Below are 19128 nucleotides of genomic sequence, written 5' to 3' on the forward strand. Positions count from 1 at the left end.
CTACAAGGAACTAAAACAGATTTACAAGAAAAAAACAAACCCATTCAAAAGTGGGAGAAGGATATGAACAGACACTTTACAAAAGAAGACATCTATGCTGCAAACAAACGTGAAAAAATACTCATCATCACTGGTCATTAGAGAAATGCCACATTGAGATACCATCTCACACCAGTTAGAATGGTGATCATTAAAAAATCTGGACAACAAATGCTGGAGAGGATGTGGAGAAATAGGAACACTTTTACACTGTTGGTGAGAGTGCAAATTAGTGCAACCATTGTGGAAGACAGTGTGGCGCTTCCTCAAGGACCTAGAAATTGAAATACCATTTGACCCAGCAATTCCATTATTGGGTATATACCCAAAGAATTATAAATTGTTCTAGTATGAAGACACATGCACATGTATGTTCAGAATGCGGCACTGTTTACAATAGCAAAGACCTGGAACCAACCCAGATGTCCATCAGCAGTAGACTGGATAAAGAAAATGTGGCACATATAAACCATGGAATACTATGCAGCCATAAAAAATGATGAGTTCGTGTCCTTCATAGGGATGTGAATCTGGAAACCATCATTCTCAGCAAACTGACGCAAGAGAAGAAAACCAAACACCACATGTTATCACTCATAGGTGTGTGTTGAACAAATAGAACATGTGGACACAGGGAGGGGAGCATCACATACTGTGGTCTGCTGGTGGGGTCTAGGGGAGGGACAGCAGGGGGTGGGGAGGTATAAGGAGGGGAGAAATATGAGATATAGGTGATGAGATAAAGGCAGTAAACCACCTTGCCATGTATGTACCTATGCAACATTCCTGCATGATCTGCACATGTACCCCAGAACCTAAAGTACAAAAAAAAAAAAAAAGTGCTGTACTAGTTTGTTCTCAAACTACTAGTAAAGACATACCTGAGACTGGGTAATTTTATAAAGGAAAGAGATTTAATTGACTCACAGTTTCACATGACTGGGGAGGCCTCACAATCCTAGTGGAAGATGGAGGAGCAAAGGCATGTTCTTACATGGCAGCAGGCAGGAGAGCCTGTGTAGGGGAACTGCCTTTTATAAAACCATCAGATCTTGTGAGACTTATTCACTATCACGAGAACAGCACAGGAGAAATCCACTGCCATGATTCACTTACCTCCCACTGGTTCCTTCCCATTACATGGGGATTATGGGAGCTACAATTCATGATGAGATTTGGGTGGGGACACAGCCAAACCATATCAACTGCTAAATAGCAATTTGATAAAGGAAGTCTACAAAACACACACACATACACACACACAAAATCATACTTAAAGGTGAAACACTGAATGCTTTCTACCCAAGATAGGAAAACACACGGATATTTACTTTTACCACTTACTGGAAGTCTTGTCAGTACAGTCATGGAAGACAGTGTAGATTATTAGCTTATTACCTCATACCCCATTTCCATATTCTCTATCATAGCATCCTTTTTTCCCCTAATAATTGTTATGTATTCATTAATTTACCTCTGTATTACCAGTCTTTCTCAGTAAGCTCCTGGAGAGGGGCATCTGGCATAGTATCTGTCATAGAATTATAATAAATATTTAGTGTATTAATGAATGTATTTAATGTTTAGGAAGCCTTCTCTTCCCTAGTTTTTCCTTCTTGTGTAAAGATGTTTACTAATTTATCCCCAGGGAAGGTAAAGTGAATGATCTCATTGGTGAGTTTAGAAGGAGCTAGGCAAGTTTAGCTGAGATGTTTCCTTTTCTTTTAGTTGTAGAGAGCACACATTGTATTCTCCACTTCTATGTAATAAGTTTTATAGGGGAAGCTCACACTGCAGGGAGGTGCTGCTTATGATTGAGTAGGTAAATCTGTTTGATTCTCCAGTGAAACAGTATTAGCAGGTTTACCTGCCCTGAAACCTGATGTTTTCTACAATTCAGCTTTGCTAATAATGTGGCTTACATTTTTATCTTTAGCTCCCTGGCTTATATGACTGAACTCAAGAAGGAAAGGGGGCAGGAAGTGTTATTTATTGACTCACCTCAATATTTATTACCTAAAATTAAAAATAATATTTTTCAACAAACAGTATTAAATTGCACTACGCACATTGGCTGTCATCTGTAATCCTAGCACTTTGGGAGACAAGACAGGAGTATCTCTTGAGGCCAGGATTTTGAGACCAACTTGGACAATATAGTGAGATCCTGTCTTTACAAAAAAAAAAAAAATTAGCTGAATATGGTGGTGCATGCCTGTAATGTCTGTAGTCCTAGCTACTTGAGAGGTTGAGGTAGGAAGGTGGGAGAATTAAGTCCAGGAGTCAGAGGTTGCAGTGAGCTATGATCGCACCATTGCACTCCAGCCTGGGCAACAGAGTGGGACCCTAACACACACAGGAAGGAAGGAAGGGAGGAGGGGAAGGAGGGAGGGAGGGAGGATTGCAAACTAGTTTTAAGGAAGGGAAGGGAGAGAGGGAAGGAGAATTGCAAACTAGTTTTAAAAAATCACACAAGTTGCAACATACAAATGGCCAGTTAAAATAATTGCTGTCATTCATTGAGGGCTTGCTGTGTACTGTGCTCTATCCTAAATACTTTACATGCATTATGTTATTTAATTCTTTAGCTACCCAATAATGGGGTTGATTTTCTCACTTTACACATAGGGTTTATTATGTGCTAGGCACTCTCTATACACCTTACTTATTCTACGCATTTTATAGACTAGGAAACGGGGATTAAGAGTTTAGCAGTTTGCCTAAGTAGTTGAGCCAGTCTTTGAACTTAGGAAGTCTTACTTTAGATCCTGTGCTTTTAAACTATTCTATACTACCTCACTCGAAAACAAAAAAATAGAATGATTTTCTATTCTCATCTTAATTTTATTTTTAAATTTAAAAAATAGCAAGTTTGGGCCAGGCTCAGTGGCTCACGCCTGTAATCCCAGCAATTTGGGAGGCTCAGGCAGGTGTATCACCTGAGGTCAGGAGTTCAAGACCAGGCTAGCCAACATGGAGAAACCTTGTCTCTACTAAAAATACAAAAAAAAAAAAAAAATTAGCCTGGAGTGGTGGCGGGCACCTGTAGCCCCAGCTACTCAGGAGGCTGAGGTGGGAGAATCACTTGAACCCGGGAGGCAGAGGTTGCAGTTAGCCAAGATTGTGCCACTGGACTCCAGCCTGGGCAACAGAGGGAGACTCTGTCTCAAAAAACAACAACAAAAAAAAATAGCAAGTTTGTACTAACAAATCTGTGCAGTACATCAAAATGTAAAATTAAAAGTTACCTTATTTACACTCAAATTCTAGTCCTCACAAAGTCAACAACCCTTAATGTCTTGATGTGTACTATTTAGGACTTTCAAGAAAGGAAAAATTTTTAAATGAGATACTGTTTTTTTCCTTGTAGTATAGCAGACATTTAAAAATGATTACTGGCTGGACATGGTTGCTCATGCCTGTAATCTCAGCACTTTGAGAAGCCAAGGTGGGTGGATTGCTTGAGGTCAGAAATTTGAGACCAGCCTGGCCAAACCCCGTCTTTACTGAAAATACAAAAATTAGCTGGGTGGGGTGGCATGTGTCTGTAATCCCAGCTACTCTGGAGGCTGAGGCAGGAGAACCTGGGAGACAAAGGTTTCAGCAGCCCAGATCATGCCACTGTAATTCAGCCTGGGTGACAAAGTGAGACTCTGTCTAAAAAACAAACAACAAAAAACAATTACTAATGTATATTGTTGGCAAATGTGTGGAGATCAAGCACTTAGGTACACTACTGATGGGAATGTAAATTTGTATAGTCTTTCTGGTACATAATTTGACAGCCTATCAGAATTTTGAATGTGTTTATCTTTGATCTATCAGTTGTTTTTCAAGGGGTTTTTTCTAGGAAAAAAATTGGATAAATACCATAAAATTTGTAAGATATATGCATAGAGGTAAAGATACATACTGTACAGTTTATAATAGCAAGTTTTAAAATTCACCATTCGAACTGTCCTTGACTAATCTGGAGGTGTTTGGTGAATTACAGTATGTTACCATATAGGCAGTTAAATAATGGTAGAATTTTTTCTTTGTGAGATAAATCAGAGTAGACAAAGTAAAATAAACCTTCTCGTTAAGAAAAATCAATTCCTTTAAATCAGTTTCCTCATTTAAAATCAGTATAAAGTGATGTATGGAACTTACTAACATAGCTCCTGATAATAAGTAACGGCTATTATTATTACCATCTCCAAATTTTTTATTTAACATTTTTTAGTAATCAGAAAAAAAAAAATTTACACACACACACACACACACACACACACACACACACACACACACACGACCTCAGCTAGATAGCTTCTACCATATCAACTATCAAAGGTTTGTTAAAGACCAATTCTTAGATTCAACAAACATAAATTTAGGTGGTCTGGCTCTCTGTGAACTCTGGCAACTCCCTAAATTTTAAAAATAACCTTATCTCCAAAATGGAAATCCTAACCAAAGTGCCAAACTCTGAGTGTTTTTTTGAGGCTCGAATGAAATCATGTAAATATGAGTAATTTGAAAAAGTGCTCCACAAACATTTAGTGTAAGAGCTGGTTTTAAGCATATTGCTTTGCTAGATTGTCTATTGCCTAACATAATGCCTGGAATCTAATGGGTTATACATTTGTTACTTATATATTTTTTAATTGATAAATTGCTTTTTTCCTGCATATTCAAAGTTTGATTTATCATAATCCTTTGATATATTTTCAGTTTTTTCACTTTTTGTTGTTATAGAAAAAATAACTATTAAAATTGGTTTACATTGTTGCTCTTTCTCTTAATTTAGGAATGGAACATTACTAAACTTTCAATTGAGTATGATTCTGAGCCCTTTGGCAAGGAACGAGATGCAGCTATTAAGAAACTGGCAACTGAAGCTGGAGTAGAAGTCATTGTAAGAATTTCACATACGTTATACGACCTAGACAAGTGAGTCTTTTTTTTTTTTCTTTTCTTTTCTTTTTTTTTTTTTACTATGAGAAAATGCATATAACATAATATTTATTATCGTTTTAACCATTTTTAAGTATATAGTTTGGTGGTGTATAACTACATAGAGAAGTTTTTAACTGAGGTTTATGAAGTAGAAATCATAGAGTTAGGGGAGAATTCAGTGAATATATGTCAAATCCTTAGCATTTTGTTTCGCTGCTACTGACCCAACGACAGGTATCAGCATTTCCATTTCAAAACTGTTATGGATTAAGACTATTACAAAATTTTCCTTGACTACTCTTAACTCAGCCTCCTGTGGTCTTGCCTTTCTGACCTCTTAGCATTATCAATTTATAGTTATATTATTCATAGTTATAAATTGCCTTGACATTTTGTATGCTTGTTTAATGTTATCTTATTTTCATATATATCTATCTATCTGTCTGGATTTTAAATCCAGATGCAAATTGGATGTAATATAGTGTGCATAGCTGTAGTCCTCTGAACAATTGCATAATAGGATGTTTCTCAAAGTGTATTTCTTGAAACACCAGTCCTGGCTAATGCTTTGTCCCACAGAAATTCTGTGGTCAAACTTAAATTTAGGGAGTATTATATGCTTGAGTCTTAGAGGTCTATAAAACTTGTTAACTTATTAAAACTTTTAGCATACCATTGCCCTTTTAAGTACTGAAATCTTATACTTTATGTACCTTTTAAATCATTTTACTTTTTTAGTAATTTACATATTTTATCTAGTAAAACAAATTCTGTGACATGACAAACTAGTTGATTTGATTTCACGTTTTAAGTGTATCAAAAAATCATGATTTGATTCAGACAAAGGTCTTACCTGATACTAAGCTAGAATTCATATATCTTTTAGTAATAGCCTTGCCTTCTAGCTCACCAATTTGCTTAACTTTAGGGAGCTCATAGGAAGGAGGTGGCAGAACAGGATAAAAGCAGTTGCTTCTAAGTGGGAGATTCAGTGTTATGCATAAAATTAGTGTTTATTGGATTAAATGCAAATATTTACTATATGTAATCTATCATATTAAAATATAACATATAGAAAGTGTTTTGTCCTAAGATTTTCATTTTGCTGCTATTGTGTAATTACCAATGTCCTCAGTAGTAGTATTGTAGTACATTACATTATCAGTTTATTCATAGGGTTGCAACGAATTTGTAGCAAAATTCATGTAATGATTTTGTAGCAAAATTACAAATTCATGTAATGACTTTGTAGCAAAATTCATTGCAACCCTATGAATAAACTCAAAATACACAAAGCAAAATTTACTTAAAGCAAACAGGATAGCTTTTATGGTGATTGCTTTCTGTATTACTTTCTGTATGTATCTGTAGTTGATACATAACTATGTATGGTATAATGAAAAATATAATAAAAATACACTAAGAAAACCTTGATTTGCCATTTATCAGTTATATGACCTTGACTAGATTACTTAACCCTCCCAGTAGGCCGGTTTCCACATCTATAAAATGATGGACCCCAAAACCTAAAATACATAAAAAAATAAAAAATATTTTTAAAAAATGATGGAATTTGATTTCACCTGTCGTTTTTTGTTAAGGCCAAATGCTAAGCAAATGGCCATAGTGAAAAAGAGTAGTTATTCCAAAATAGTTTTTTAAACTTAATCTAAACTACCATTGGCAAAGCTAGTTGTTTTTTTTTTTTAATTAAGACTTGATTGAGGTAATTAGTGATCAGAAGTAAATGAAAAGGTAAATTTAAATAACTTGAAATTTGAGGGCTTATGTGTTCTAAGTATGTGACATAGATACATATGCTGACATCTCTAATGAAGGCATGAGTACAACGGAAAATAGTAATTGTTACCACAGTAATACAGAATCCAAATTAATAAAATTTGCTGAAGGAAATAGGGGAATTGTATTAGTCTGTTTTCACGCTGCTGATAAAAACATACCTAAGACTGGGCAATTTACAAAAGAAAGAGGTTTAATGGACTTACAGTTCTACATGGCTGAGAAGGCCTCACAGTCATGGTGGAAGGCAAGGAGGAGCCAGTCACATCTTACATGGATGGCAGTGGGCAAGGAGGGAGCTTGTGCAGGGAAACTCCCCCTTTTAAAACCATCAGATCTTGTGAGACTTACTCACTGTATTGAGAACAACATGGGAAAGACCTACCCCCATGATTCAGTTACCTCCCACAAGGTCCCTCCCACAACATGTGGGAATTGTGGGAGTTACAATTCAGGATGAGATTTTGGTGGGGTCACAGCCAAACCATGTCAGGAATGTAGATCCAAGGATACAAAGTAGAAGTTATATAAGATGAACAAGTCTAGAGGTCTAGTGTGCAGAGTGAGGATTTTAGTTATTAAAATTGTATTTTATTTGGAATTTTTATTAAGTAGATTTTAGCTGATTTTGTCATACACATACAAAAAAGTAACTATATGAGATTTATAAATACGTTAATCTGCTTCACTATAGTAACCATTTTACTGTCTACTTATATACCATAACGTGTTGTAAACCTCAAATATACGCAATTAAATTTATTTTTTCTAAATGAGACCTGCTGACAATTGACAACCTGGTTTAGTTTTTATTGGTGATTGAGGGATTCTTTGAGCTGGGACATAACATGTTTTTCATGTCTATGTGTATTAACTTTTTGTTATTGCCTTTAGACTAATTTACGCACTTACTTGTTTTTTCTCTCCTAAGTCCTTAATATTCTGTGTCTTAAAGGTTTTGATACTTGCATAGTATGTATATATTTGATACCTAGAGGATGTCTAGAAGCTAAAGGGAATGATTTTTAAACTTATTAATCATTTTGAACACATTTCTTGGTCATTATAGCAAGCTAACATTCTCCTTGAAGATTTCAGTGATTAATTTTATGTTCTGCTTTTTAAGCCTTTTGGGAGCTTATTAACCAAAACTTACTGTCCTTTTTTATACTAACCTACATTTTACTAACTGTTGTTACAGGATCATAGAACTCAATGGTGGACAACCACCTCTAACTTATAAAAGATTCCAGACTCTCATCAGCAAAATGGAACCACTAGAGATACCAGTAGAGACAATTACTTCGGAAGTGATAGAAAAGTGCACAACTCCTCTGTCTGATGACCATGATGAGAAATATGGAGTCCCTTCACTGGAGGAGCTAGGTAAGTATAAACTATAATCAGTGTGAGTCTTAAAAGTTAATAAATCATAAATTACTCAGAAAATTTCCCTTTCAGTTTCACCATGTGTAGTATTTTGCATTAGGAGAGAAAGAACAGGTGGGGGAAGAAGAAAGAAAGAACTCTTTAAGAAGTTATATGTTCGTTCATCATTTATGTGTTCTATAGATATGTAATCTGTTGTTATTACCTTAAGATGTACATCCTAAAAAATTGAAACCATGTCAAACCATGTCATATCCTCTATAGGTGAGGGCTTTTTTAGGCCCTCAGTTCATTTTTATGGTACTCTCTTAATTTTTCTGCAAAGTAACTTATTCTCCCAGTTATTGGGGTTAAACAAAAATTGCTTTAGTTTCAGAAGAATGATATTTTTTTCTTTTCTTTCTTTTAGGTTTTGATACAGATGGCTTATCCTCTGCAGTGTGGCCAGGCGGAGAAACTGAAGCACTTACTCGTTTGGAAAGGCATTTGGAAAGAAAAGTATGATAATATAGATTATATAGCTATGCTCATATTTCCAAACTACCATTTAAAAATAATTTTCCTCTCTTTTAAAAATAACAAATAGATTGTTGAAAGGGGAGCATTAAGGGAAATGGTTAAAATAGAATAAACCTAATTGTTTGAAAATTTAACTACCGTCTCCTCACTTAAATGTTCTTTCTCCTTCTCTTCTAATTATTTCTCCTTTAGCTACTACCACACTACCTCTTCTGTTCTTTCTGCCAAAGCTGGTGTCTAATGGCCATAACTTCGAAACTAGTATAGAAATCTATTTCATCTTTACCTTTGTCTTAAAAAGGCAGGTTGAAGGCCAGGCATGCAGGCTCACACCTGTGATCCCAGCACTTTGGGAGGCTGAGGCAGGTGAATCACTTGAGGTCAAAAGTTAGAGACCAGCTTGGCAAATATGGCAAAACCCCCATCTTTATTAAAAATACAAAAATTAGCCAGATTTGGTGGTGTGTGCCTGTAATTCTAGCTACTTGGGAGGCTGAGGCATGAGAATTGTTTGAATCCAGGAGGCAGAGTTACAGTAAGCCAAGATCACACCGCAGTACTCCAGCCTGGGTGATGGAGTGAGACTCCATCTCAAAATAAATAAATAAATTTTCCAGGCATGGTGGCTCATGCCTGTAATCCCAGCACTTTGGGAGACCAAGGTGGGTTGATCACTTAAGGTCAGGAGTTTGAGACCAACCTGGCCAACATGATGAAATCCCATTCCTACTAAAAATACAAAAATTAGCTGGGCATGGTTGTGTCTGCCTGTAGTCCCAGCTACTCAGGAGACTGAGGTAGGAGAATCCTCCACCTGGGAGGTAGAGGTTGCAGTGAGCCAAGATTGCTCCACTGCACTCCAGCCTGGGTGACAGAGCAAGACCCTGTTTCAAAAAAAAAATGTTGAAGGTCCTCTCAGCTTTCTGTTAGAAATTTGAAGGTAATTTATTTCATATGAGTATGTGTCACACAAGGATGACTGAAACAAAAGAATGCTCACTTTTTTATCCTCTCTTATTTTTTTATTAAAAGGTAATTTGTGGCCAGGATAAGATTTGATTCCCCAAGAACTATGTAACTTTTTTTTAAAAGCCTCCATTCTTAGCATTCTTTTAAAATGAAAAATACAATTTGTTAATGTAATTTTCTCTGTGCGTTTTCAGGCTTGGGTGGCAAACTTTGAAAGACCTCGAATGAATGCGAACTCTCTGCTTGCAAGTCCTACTGGACTTAGTCCTTATCTTCGATTTGGTTGTTTGTCATGTCGACTGTTTTACTTCAAACTGACAGATCTCTACAAAAAGGTATTCTCTAAAATTAGAGTTTATTGTTTAATACTTTAAAAAAACATTCTGATAATAACTTCTTTGCTTTTTAACCATAGGTAAAGAAGAACAGTTCCCCTCCCCTTTCCCTTTATGGGCAACTGCTATGGCGTGAGTTTTTCTATACAGCAGCAACAAATAATCCACGCTTTGATAAAATGGAAGGAAACCCTATCTGTGTTCAGATTCCTTGGGATAAAAATCCTGAGGCTTTAGCCAAATGGGCAGAAGGCCGGACAGGCTTTCCATGGATTGATGCCATCATGACACAGCTTCGTCAGGAGGGCTGGATTCATCATCTAGCCAGGCATGCAGTTGCTTGCTTCCTGACACGAGGGGACCTGTGGATTAGTTGGGAAGAAGGAATGAAGGTAAGTGTTCTAAGGTTATAGCATGTCTTATTTTGAAGGAATCCTTGCCTTAATAAAACAAATCCTAGAAATTGTCTGTTATACAAATTCATTTATAATCTAGTTTTTCAGTAGATAAAACAATTAATTCCCCAAATACAGGCACACTTTCAGAGAGAAAAATGGTATAATCAGCAAAAAGGTGAAAACTGTTTAAATTGATTAACCTAAAGTCATTTCAGTGGTTAATCCAGCCTAGCCACTAAGAGAACTGTAAAATTTAACACTGGATTTCTTGATAGATATAGGTGATATTTCTGTCACAAAAAGAATTCACTCAAGAGTTCCTAGAAATAATGAGTTCATATTACAAATTTTAAAACATAAATCATTTCACCTCACTTCAACTTCACAGCTTTTTACTAATACTTCCCGTAAAGAGAAGCGTACTACATTTTGTGACATCATCTTGTGGTTATAAGTAATAAGACCTATGCACTTTTTTTTTTTTTTTTTTGAGATGATGTCTTGCTCTGTTGCCCAGGCTGGTGTGCAGTGGCATGATCTTGGCTTACTACAACCTACGCATCCCAGGTTTAAGCAATTCTTCTGCCTCTACCTTTCGAGTACCTGGGATTACAGGTGCCTGCACTGTGCCCAGCTAATTTTGTATTTTTAGTAAGACGCAGGGTTTTATCCCATTGGCCAGGCTGGTCTTGAACTCCTGACCTCAAATGATTCTCCTGCCTCAGCCTCCTAAAGTGCTAGGATTACAGGTGTGAGCCATTGCACCCAGCCATTACATACATTTTTTACCTTTCTGGCTCCCTCATACATTTTCCCCACCCAAGAACCATTTCTGATCCTATGTGGTTTTTTTTAATCTCTTATATTTCCTAGTACACAGTTTTATACAGAGAAGATATATAACATATTTAATGAATATATCTATCAATCATTTGACTCTGTTTTCTTTCTGATCAAGGAATTCAAAATTAAACTGTAATGCTAGTATATATTTGTAAGTGAATTCACATTTGAGTATGCTTCCTTTATTTAGGCTAGTGTACTAAATTAAGTTTTTGTTGATGATTTATGTAATAGCATTTTTGCTTTCTTGAAAGTGGTTTACTGCTTTTCCTGTATCTGCCAGTAATCCTATCCTTTTAAATCCAAATCCTTTTAAATTCGTGATTTGAATAATTTTTTTAACCTTTCATTCTCTCAATAACGCTGCAGAGATTGGAAAAGTAAATTCTATTCAGAAGCATACTATATTACAATACGTTTCTTTCCCTGGAAGAGCTCGTTATAGAATAGAACATAGACAGAAGCTAACTTTGGAATGTTTAATTTTACAATTCTGTTCTGGATTTTCTTTGCTTTGACTTTGGATATACTGTGACCTTGAAAATGCTCGCTTTGCAAATTCCGTGTGTGGAAACTAATTGGTTACTGTTACTTCTGAAGGTATTTGAAGAATTATTGCTTGATGCAGATTGGAGCATAAATGCTGGAAGTTGGATGTGGCTGTCTTGTAGTTCCTTTTTTCAACAGTTTTTTCACTGCTATTGCCCTGTTGGTTTTGGTAGGAGAACAGACCCTAATGGAGACTACATCAGGTAAATCAAGGGTGATTACTACTCAGTTTGGAATAGCTAATTCAAGAAGAGCTTTTCATGTTTAATCAACACTTAAAGTATTCCCCACTCATGATGGGCAGCAGAGATGAGACGGGCAAACAGACCATTTAAATGGTATTGATTTTATTTTGGTCTCTTATAGCTAGTAGTCATTACAGTTTTCTTTGAGTGTATTTTATTAATCTTTCTTCTTTCTCCCACAAGGCGTTATTTGCCTGTCCTAAGAGGATTCCCTGCAAAATATATCTATGATCCCTGGAATGCACCAGAAGGTATCCAAAAGGTAGCCAAATGTTTGATAGGAGTTAATTATCCTAAACCAATGGTGAACCATGCTGAGGCAAGCCGTTTGAATATTGAAAGAATGAAACAGATATATCAGCAGCTTTCACGATATAGAGGACTAGGTATGTTAGAAACTGACTTAGTTTCTTTGGCAGCTGTTTATATACCTATCTCTGAATTTGACCTTGATCATAATTTAAAAGAAAATTTTTTTGTTCTTTAGGTCTTCTAGCGTCAGTACCTTCTAATCCTAATGGGAATGGAGGCTTCATGGGATATTCTGCAGAAAATATCCCAGGTTGTACCAGCAGTGGAAGTAAGTGAAAAGGAAATTTCTGCACTTAGTTGAACATAAAGAGGTTATTAAACAAATATATTTGTTATTGGTCCTTGCTAACATATTTTATAAAAACCTATCTTTGAAATTAGCTTAATAGATTATTTGTACACATGCATACATGTGCACTCAGGTACATCTCTTCACTCCATTGATGACATTTTAGAGATGGAAACATCATTACATCTAATAGATATTGGGTCAAGTTAAAGCTCTTGCAAACTGAGGAGAGCAATTTTAAGGATAAAATGAAACTCATGTCACATTTTCAGAATGCTTATTATTTTATACTCTTTAGATCTACAGCAAGTATAAGGTAGTTAGTTAAGGTCAGTGGCCCTGTGAACATGGCCAAAAGATTTATTGTACACATGCATAGAGCCCTCTAGTCTTTTTGCATATGAGTTTTTTCTTATAAAGTCTGGTTTGTAGTATTTTTCTGTATGATATGAATTTAGTGACCATGTAAACTCTTATGTGTGATATTAATAATTTCGGGAAGTCAGTATGTATTAGAAATTTGAATCATCATATCAGTTTTTTTGGCTTTGACCAAAATAACATGAAGCCCAGTAATTTGATTAAAAAACAAGACAGCATCAGTAAGAATGGAAATTATTAAAAAGTCAAGAAACAACAGATGCTGGTGAGGATGTAGAGAAAAAGAAAGGTTTTTACACTGTTGATGGGAATGTAAATTAGTTCAATCATTGTGGAAGACAGTGTGGTGATTCCTCAAAGATCTAGAAGCAGAAATACCATTTGACCCAGCAATCCCATTACTGGTTATATACCCAAAAGAATATAAATCATTCTATTATAAATATATATGCACATGTGTGTTCATTCCAGCACTATTCACAATAGCAAAGACATGGAATCAACCCAAATGCTAATTGATAATAGACTAAATAAAGAAAATGTGGTACATATACACCAAGGAACACAAGGAAGCCATAAAAAGGAATAAGATCATGTTCTTTGCAGAGACATGGATGGAGCTTTTAGCCATTATCCTCAACAAACTAATGCAGGAACAGAAAACAGTCAAACACCTCATGTTCTCATAAGTGGAAGCAGAATGATGAGGACACATAGATACATGTGGAGAACAATGCACACTGGGGCCTGTTGTGGGAGCAGGTGCAGGGAGAGCATTAGGAATAATAGCTAATGCATGCTGGTCTTAATACTTAGGTGATGGGTTGATCTGTGCAGCAAACCACCATGGGACATGTTTACCTATTTAACAAACCTGCACATTCTGTACATGTACCCTGGAACTTAAAAATTAAAGGGAAAAAAGAAATCTGTACATGTGATAAAAAGAGCACAAATTATACAAACAAATTGTATCAATGTCAATATCTAGTTATACTGTTGTACTGTAGCTTCATAAAATGTAACAAATAGGTTACCAGTGTCACAAGATAGGGAAACAAGACCTCTTGTGTACTCACTTTACAACTGTCTCTGAATCTATAATTTTCAAAATAAAAACTAAGGATAAAAAAACAGGGTAACATTTGACGAATGCTTTTTTTTTTTAAGTCAGATGTTCTAAGTTGATACTAAGAGTAAAACCTTTTAAAAATTGAACCTTTCTGAATTCAGAAATGTCCTGCATTCTCATGAAAACAGCATGTATTTTATTCTCCAAGAATTAGTTTTGGGAGAAGGAGACAAAAGCACTCACATTTTGACTACCTACCTTGTGCCCAGTAGATAGTAAGGGATTTTTGCCTACTTTCTCACAATAACCTGGGGAGGAGGTAGTAGGATCCTCATTTTATGTTTGGGGAAATAATCCTAGAAAGATAGTAATTTAATCAAGATCCTACAGTTAGTAAATAGTTGAGCTAAAATTCAGATCCAAGTGTGACTAACTCCAAAGCTTGTACTTCTTCCTGCATCACTGGGCCTCCTCTGCAAATGGAATGCCATATGTGTTTACAAGAAAAAATATTTTATTGCTGGAATGTGATCCACCCAGCAGTCAGACAGTTGCCAACGGTGGCAGTATACTTGAGAAATGTTCCTTCTCAGGATCTCCTATAATTTAAATAAACTTCAACAAGATAATCATTTCAAAAGTTCTTTCAGATATCTTGTTCAGTTCATAGCCTGCCTTGTCAGCCCACACGAGTGAGCGACAAAAGCTCTGTGAAGCACTGAGGTAACAGGCAGATAGCAAAGGCCTGGGAAACGAGTGCTGGGCTAATGCACAATGATGGCACACACTGCTTCTTAGGCCACTCAAACCTGTGTCCTTTATTTGGGATTATCTTCAAAAGTTAATCATGGTAGCAGGTTAAATTGGGACAATTTTGCTTTACAAATGCATAAATAAAAGGTAGTTTGTTATATAAATATAATAGAAAAATTAATAAATCTTGAAATTATTTTAATCATGTAAATATTTGCCTGTAACATTGGTTGTTACCAGGTTCTTTCTTTGAGGCTTCCAAAAGACATGAGACATTAAAAGCTAAGTAGAACTGAGATCTAAATGGGGGTGTGGAGGGAAAACAAAAGAAAACGAAAAAGTGATAAATTGTAAGATGCCGCTTCCATGTGCAGTATGAGAAAAGGAAGAGATTCTTGAGAGCCGAAGGGACTAGAGACATTTTCTAGAAAGGTAGTGGATTGAGTAGCATTTGGGTAGTCAGATGAAGGGGGAAAAAAACATTTTAGACCTGGAAGTGGGAAATTGTGAAAAGATACGTATGACTTGGGCTATGCTATTAATATTAAATATTTCTCCCCTCAGGTTTCTACCCCATTTGAAAGGACTTATATGCTTCTAAAGCATATCCTTTTTTGCCTTACACTTATCCTGTCTGTGGGCTTTTATAGTACCTTACAAGGCATGTCAAAGGGCAAAATTCTTTGACTTTTCTTAGGTTTTTTTTTTTAGTGACTCTGAAACATTCTTAATCTCTGCAACACAAATTGCATTTTTCTCTGCTCATCTTTGCATTTGTGTGTGTGCACATGTGCTCAGGAAAGGAATAAACTATAGATAGATGCCTTAAAGTACTTTTGTTTTTATAATAAAACAGACCATAATCTGTTTACTGTAGCAATATGTTTTAGTTTTTATTTAACTTTTAGGTTTTTTTCCAATTATAAAATATCAGTTCATCAGCATTACTAGTCATTAGGGAAATGCAGATTAAAATAACTGTGGGATAGTACTTCAGACTCACTTAAGGTGAGCAACTGCCACTGATTGCTTGATATTGAAGGGTTTCCAGGGACATGGAATTTTCATTGCTATTACCTGGAAATTCCCAGGCAAAGTGAAGTAAGTTGGTCTACTTAAACCCACTAGAGGGGCTAAAATAAAGACAATACTGGTGTTGTGGAGGATGTGTTAAAACTGGAACCTTCCTGCACTGATGAGAGGTAGGGTATCAAATGGTACTGTCACCTTGGAAAGCAGTTTGGTGGTTTCATAAAAAGCTACACATAAATTTACTGTACAGTCCAGAAATTCCATTAAGTATCTATCCAAAAGAAATGAAAACATATGTCCACACAAAGACTTATAAATGTTCATAGCAGCTTTATTTATAATAATCAAAATGTATTGTATCCATACAATGGAATGTTATTCCTGAAAAGGAATGAAATATTGATACATGTTACATGGATAAACCTCAATAATAATAAGTTTGAAATACTGATACATGTTACATGGATAAACCTCAATAATAATAAGTTAAAGAAGCCAGATAGAAAATGCCACATACTGCATGATACTATTTGTTTTCTTTTTCTTGCTTTCTTAAAATGTAACTTTTAAGTTCAGGGGTACATGTGCAGGTTTGTTATATAAGTAAACTTGTGTCATGAAGGTTTGTTGTACAGATTATTTTGTCACCCAGATACTAAACTTAGTTATTTATTTTTTCTGATGCTCTCCCTCCTCCCAACCTCCAAAAGGCCCCAGTGTCTGTTCCCCTCTGTGTGTCCATGTATTCTCCTCATTTAGTTCCCATTTATAAGTGAGAACATGAGGTATTTGGTTTTCTGTTCCTACGTTAGTTTGCTAAGGATAATGGCCTCCAGCTTTGTTCATGCAAAGGCCATGAACTTGTTCCTTTTTATGGCTAGATAGTATTCCATGGTGCATATGTACTACATTTTTAAAATTCAGTCTACTATTGATGAGCGTGTAGGTTGATTCCATGTTTTTGCTATTGTGAATAGTGCTGCAGTGAACATACGTGTGTGTATCTTTATAATACAGTGACTTATATTCCTTTGGGTATATACCTCCTATCTAACCAGGCCCTGATGTAGGGGCTCTCCACTCAGGCTGCCTCCTTGGGCTCTTGCAGCCCTTTTTCAGGTAGTCTCCTTTCTGGTTTGTTCTCTTTGGGGCAGTTAGTGGGGGCTGGAGACAGAGGCTGGCAGAAGTTACCCTGGGTAGGGAAGGGGGCAGAGGGGACTTTTAGAGCCAGCAGGCCCCACTATATTATGTATATATTTTTCAAGGTCTATTTTTCTAACTGAAAAGCTAAGGGCTTGATTCCTAGCCCCATTCTGTGGGGTACAGGGTGATACTCAGTTCCATGGGATTGCTGGGTCAAATGGCATGTCTGTTTTTAGGTCTTTGAGGAATCAACACAATGTCTTCCACAATGGTTGAACTAATTTATAGTCCTACAAACAGTGTATAAGTGTTCCTTTTTCTTGGCATCCTTGCCAGCATCTGTTATTTTTTTTACTTTTTCATGGTAGCCATTCTGACAGATGTGAGATTTTGATTTGCATTTCTATAATGATCAGTGAAGTTGAGCTTTTTCGTAGGCTTCTTGGTTACATGTATGTCTTCTTTTGAAAGTGTTTATGTCCTTTGCCCACATTTTTATGGGGTTGTTTGTGGATTTTTTTTTTTCTTGTAAATTTAAGTTTCTTATAGATGTTGGACATTAGATTTTTGTCAGATGCATAGTTTGCAAAAATTTTCTCCCATTCTGTAGGTTGTCTGTTTATTGATAGTTTCCTTTGCTGTGCAGAAGCTCTTTAGTTGAATTAGATCCCACCTTTCAACATTTGCTTTTGTTATAATGGCTTTTGGTGTCTTCGTCATGAAATCTTTGCCCATCCCCATGTCCACAATGGTATTGCCTGGGTTGTCTTCCAGGATTTTTATAATCTTAGCTTCACATTTAAGCCTTTAATCCATCTTTCTATTTTTGTTTATGGTATAAGAGGGGGTCCTGTTTCAATCTGCTGCATATGGCTAGCCAGTTAGCCCAACACCACTTATTGAATAGAGAATCTTTTCCCCATTACTTGTTTTTGTCAGGTTTTTCAAAGATCAGGTAGTTGCACACTTATTTATGGGTTCTATATTCTGTTCCATTGGTCTAAGTATCTGTTCTTGTACCAGTGCCATGCTGTTTTGATTGAAGTATAGTTTGAAGTCAGGTAACATGATGCCTCCAGCTTTGTTATTTTTGCTTAGGATTGCCTTGGCTATTTGGGCTCTGTTTTTGTTCTGTATAAATTTTAAAATAGTTTTTTTCTAGTTCTGTGAAGAGTGTCAGTGGTAGTTTAATAGGAATAGCATTGAATCTGTACCTTGCTTTGGACAGTATGGCCATTTTAACAATATTGATTCTTCCTATCCATGAGCATGGAATGTTTTTTTCCATTTGTTTGTGTCATTTCTGATTTCTTTGAGAAGTGTTTTGTAGGTTTTGTAACAATCTTTCACTTCCCTGGTTAACTGTATTCCTAGATATTTTATTCTTTTTATGGCAATTGTGAATGGGATTGTTTACTTGATTTGGCTCTTGGCTTGACTGTTGTATAAGAATGTTAGTGATTTTTGCACAGTGATTTTGTTGCACGATTCTATTTATATGAACTATCCATAAAAGGCAAATCTTTAGAGACAAAGCAGATTAGTGGTTACCTTAGGCTTACAGTAGAATTGGGGAGTGAACATAAATTGGCATGAGGGATCTTTTGGAGGTGATAGAAATGTTCTAAGCCTGGATCATGGTGATGGTTGCACAACTCTGTAAGTTAACTTTAAAAACTAATGGAATTATACTTTAAAACATGAATATTATGATATATAAAACCGGTGATTTTATGACATCTTGAAGCTGCTTTTAAAAACTATTCACTAAAGAGAATTTAGAGTTCAGATGTGGTGACTGACACCTGTAATCCCAGCACTTTGGGAGGCCGAGGCGAGCAGATCACAAGGTCAAGAGATCAAGATCATCGAGGCTACCATGGTGAAACCCTGTCTCTACTAAAAACACAAAAGTTAGCTAGGCGTGGTGGTGGGCGCCTGTAATCCCGGCTACTTGGGAGGCTGAGGCATGAGAATCACTTGAACCCAGGAGGCAGAGGTTAGTGAGCTCAGATTGTGCTGCTGCACTCCAGCCTGGGTAATAGAGACTCTGTCTAAAAAAAAAAAAAAAAAACTAATGTAGAAAGCTTCAAGAAGTAGAAATCACAAAAGTCACCCACAA

At 36.1% G+C, this 19128-nt stretch overlaps 1 protein-coding gene across 1 annotated transcript in view; it reads left to right on the forward strand.

Moving 5' to 3' along the window:
- CRY1 (cryptochrome circadian regulator 1) overlaps nt 1-19128 on the forward strand; it is a 123369-nt gene that overhangs the window by 98479 nt on the left and 5762 nt on the right. Inside the window, exons 3-10 of the mRNA XM_003929650.3 lie at nt 4829-4971; nt 7979-8163; nt 8576-8664; nt 9849-9989; nt 10070-10381; nt 11831-11982; nt 12208-12410; nt 12512-12604. Coding sequence (XP_003929699.2) covers nt 4829-4971; nt 7979-8163; nt 8576-8664; nt 9849-9989; nt 10070-10381; nt 11831-11982; nt 12208-12410; nt 12512-12604 — 1318 coding nt within the window. The remainder of the gene's footprint in view (nt 1-4828; nt 4972-7978; nt 8164-8575; nt 8665-9848; nt 9990-10069; nt 10382-11830; nt 11983-12207; nt 12411-12511; nt 12605-19128) is intronic.

The sequence above is a fragment of the Saimiri boliviensis genome, chromosome 7 (assembly GCF_048565385.1).
Source record: "Saimiri boliviensis isolate mSaiBol1 chromosome 7, mSaiBol1.pri, whole genome shotgun sequence".
Classification (NCBI taxonomy): Eukaryota; Metazoa; Chordata; class Mammalia; order Primates; family Cebidae; genus Saimiri; species Saimiri boliviensis.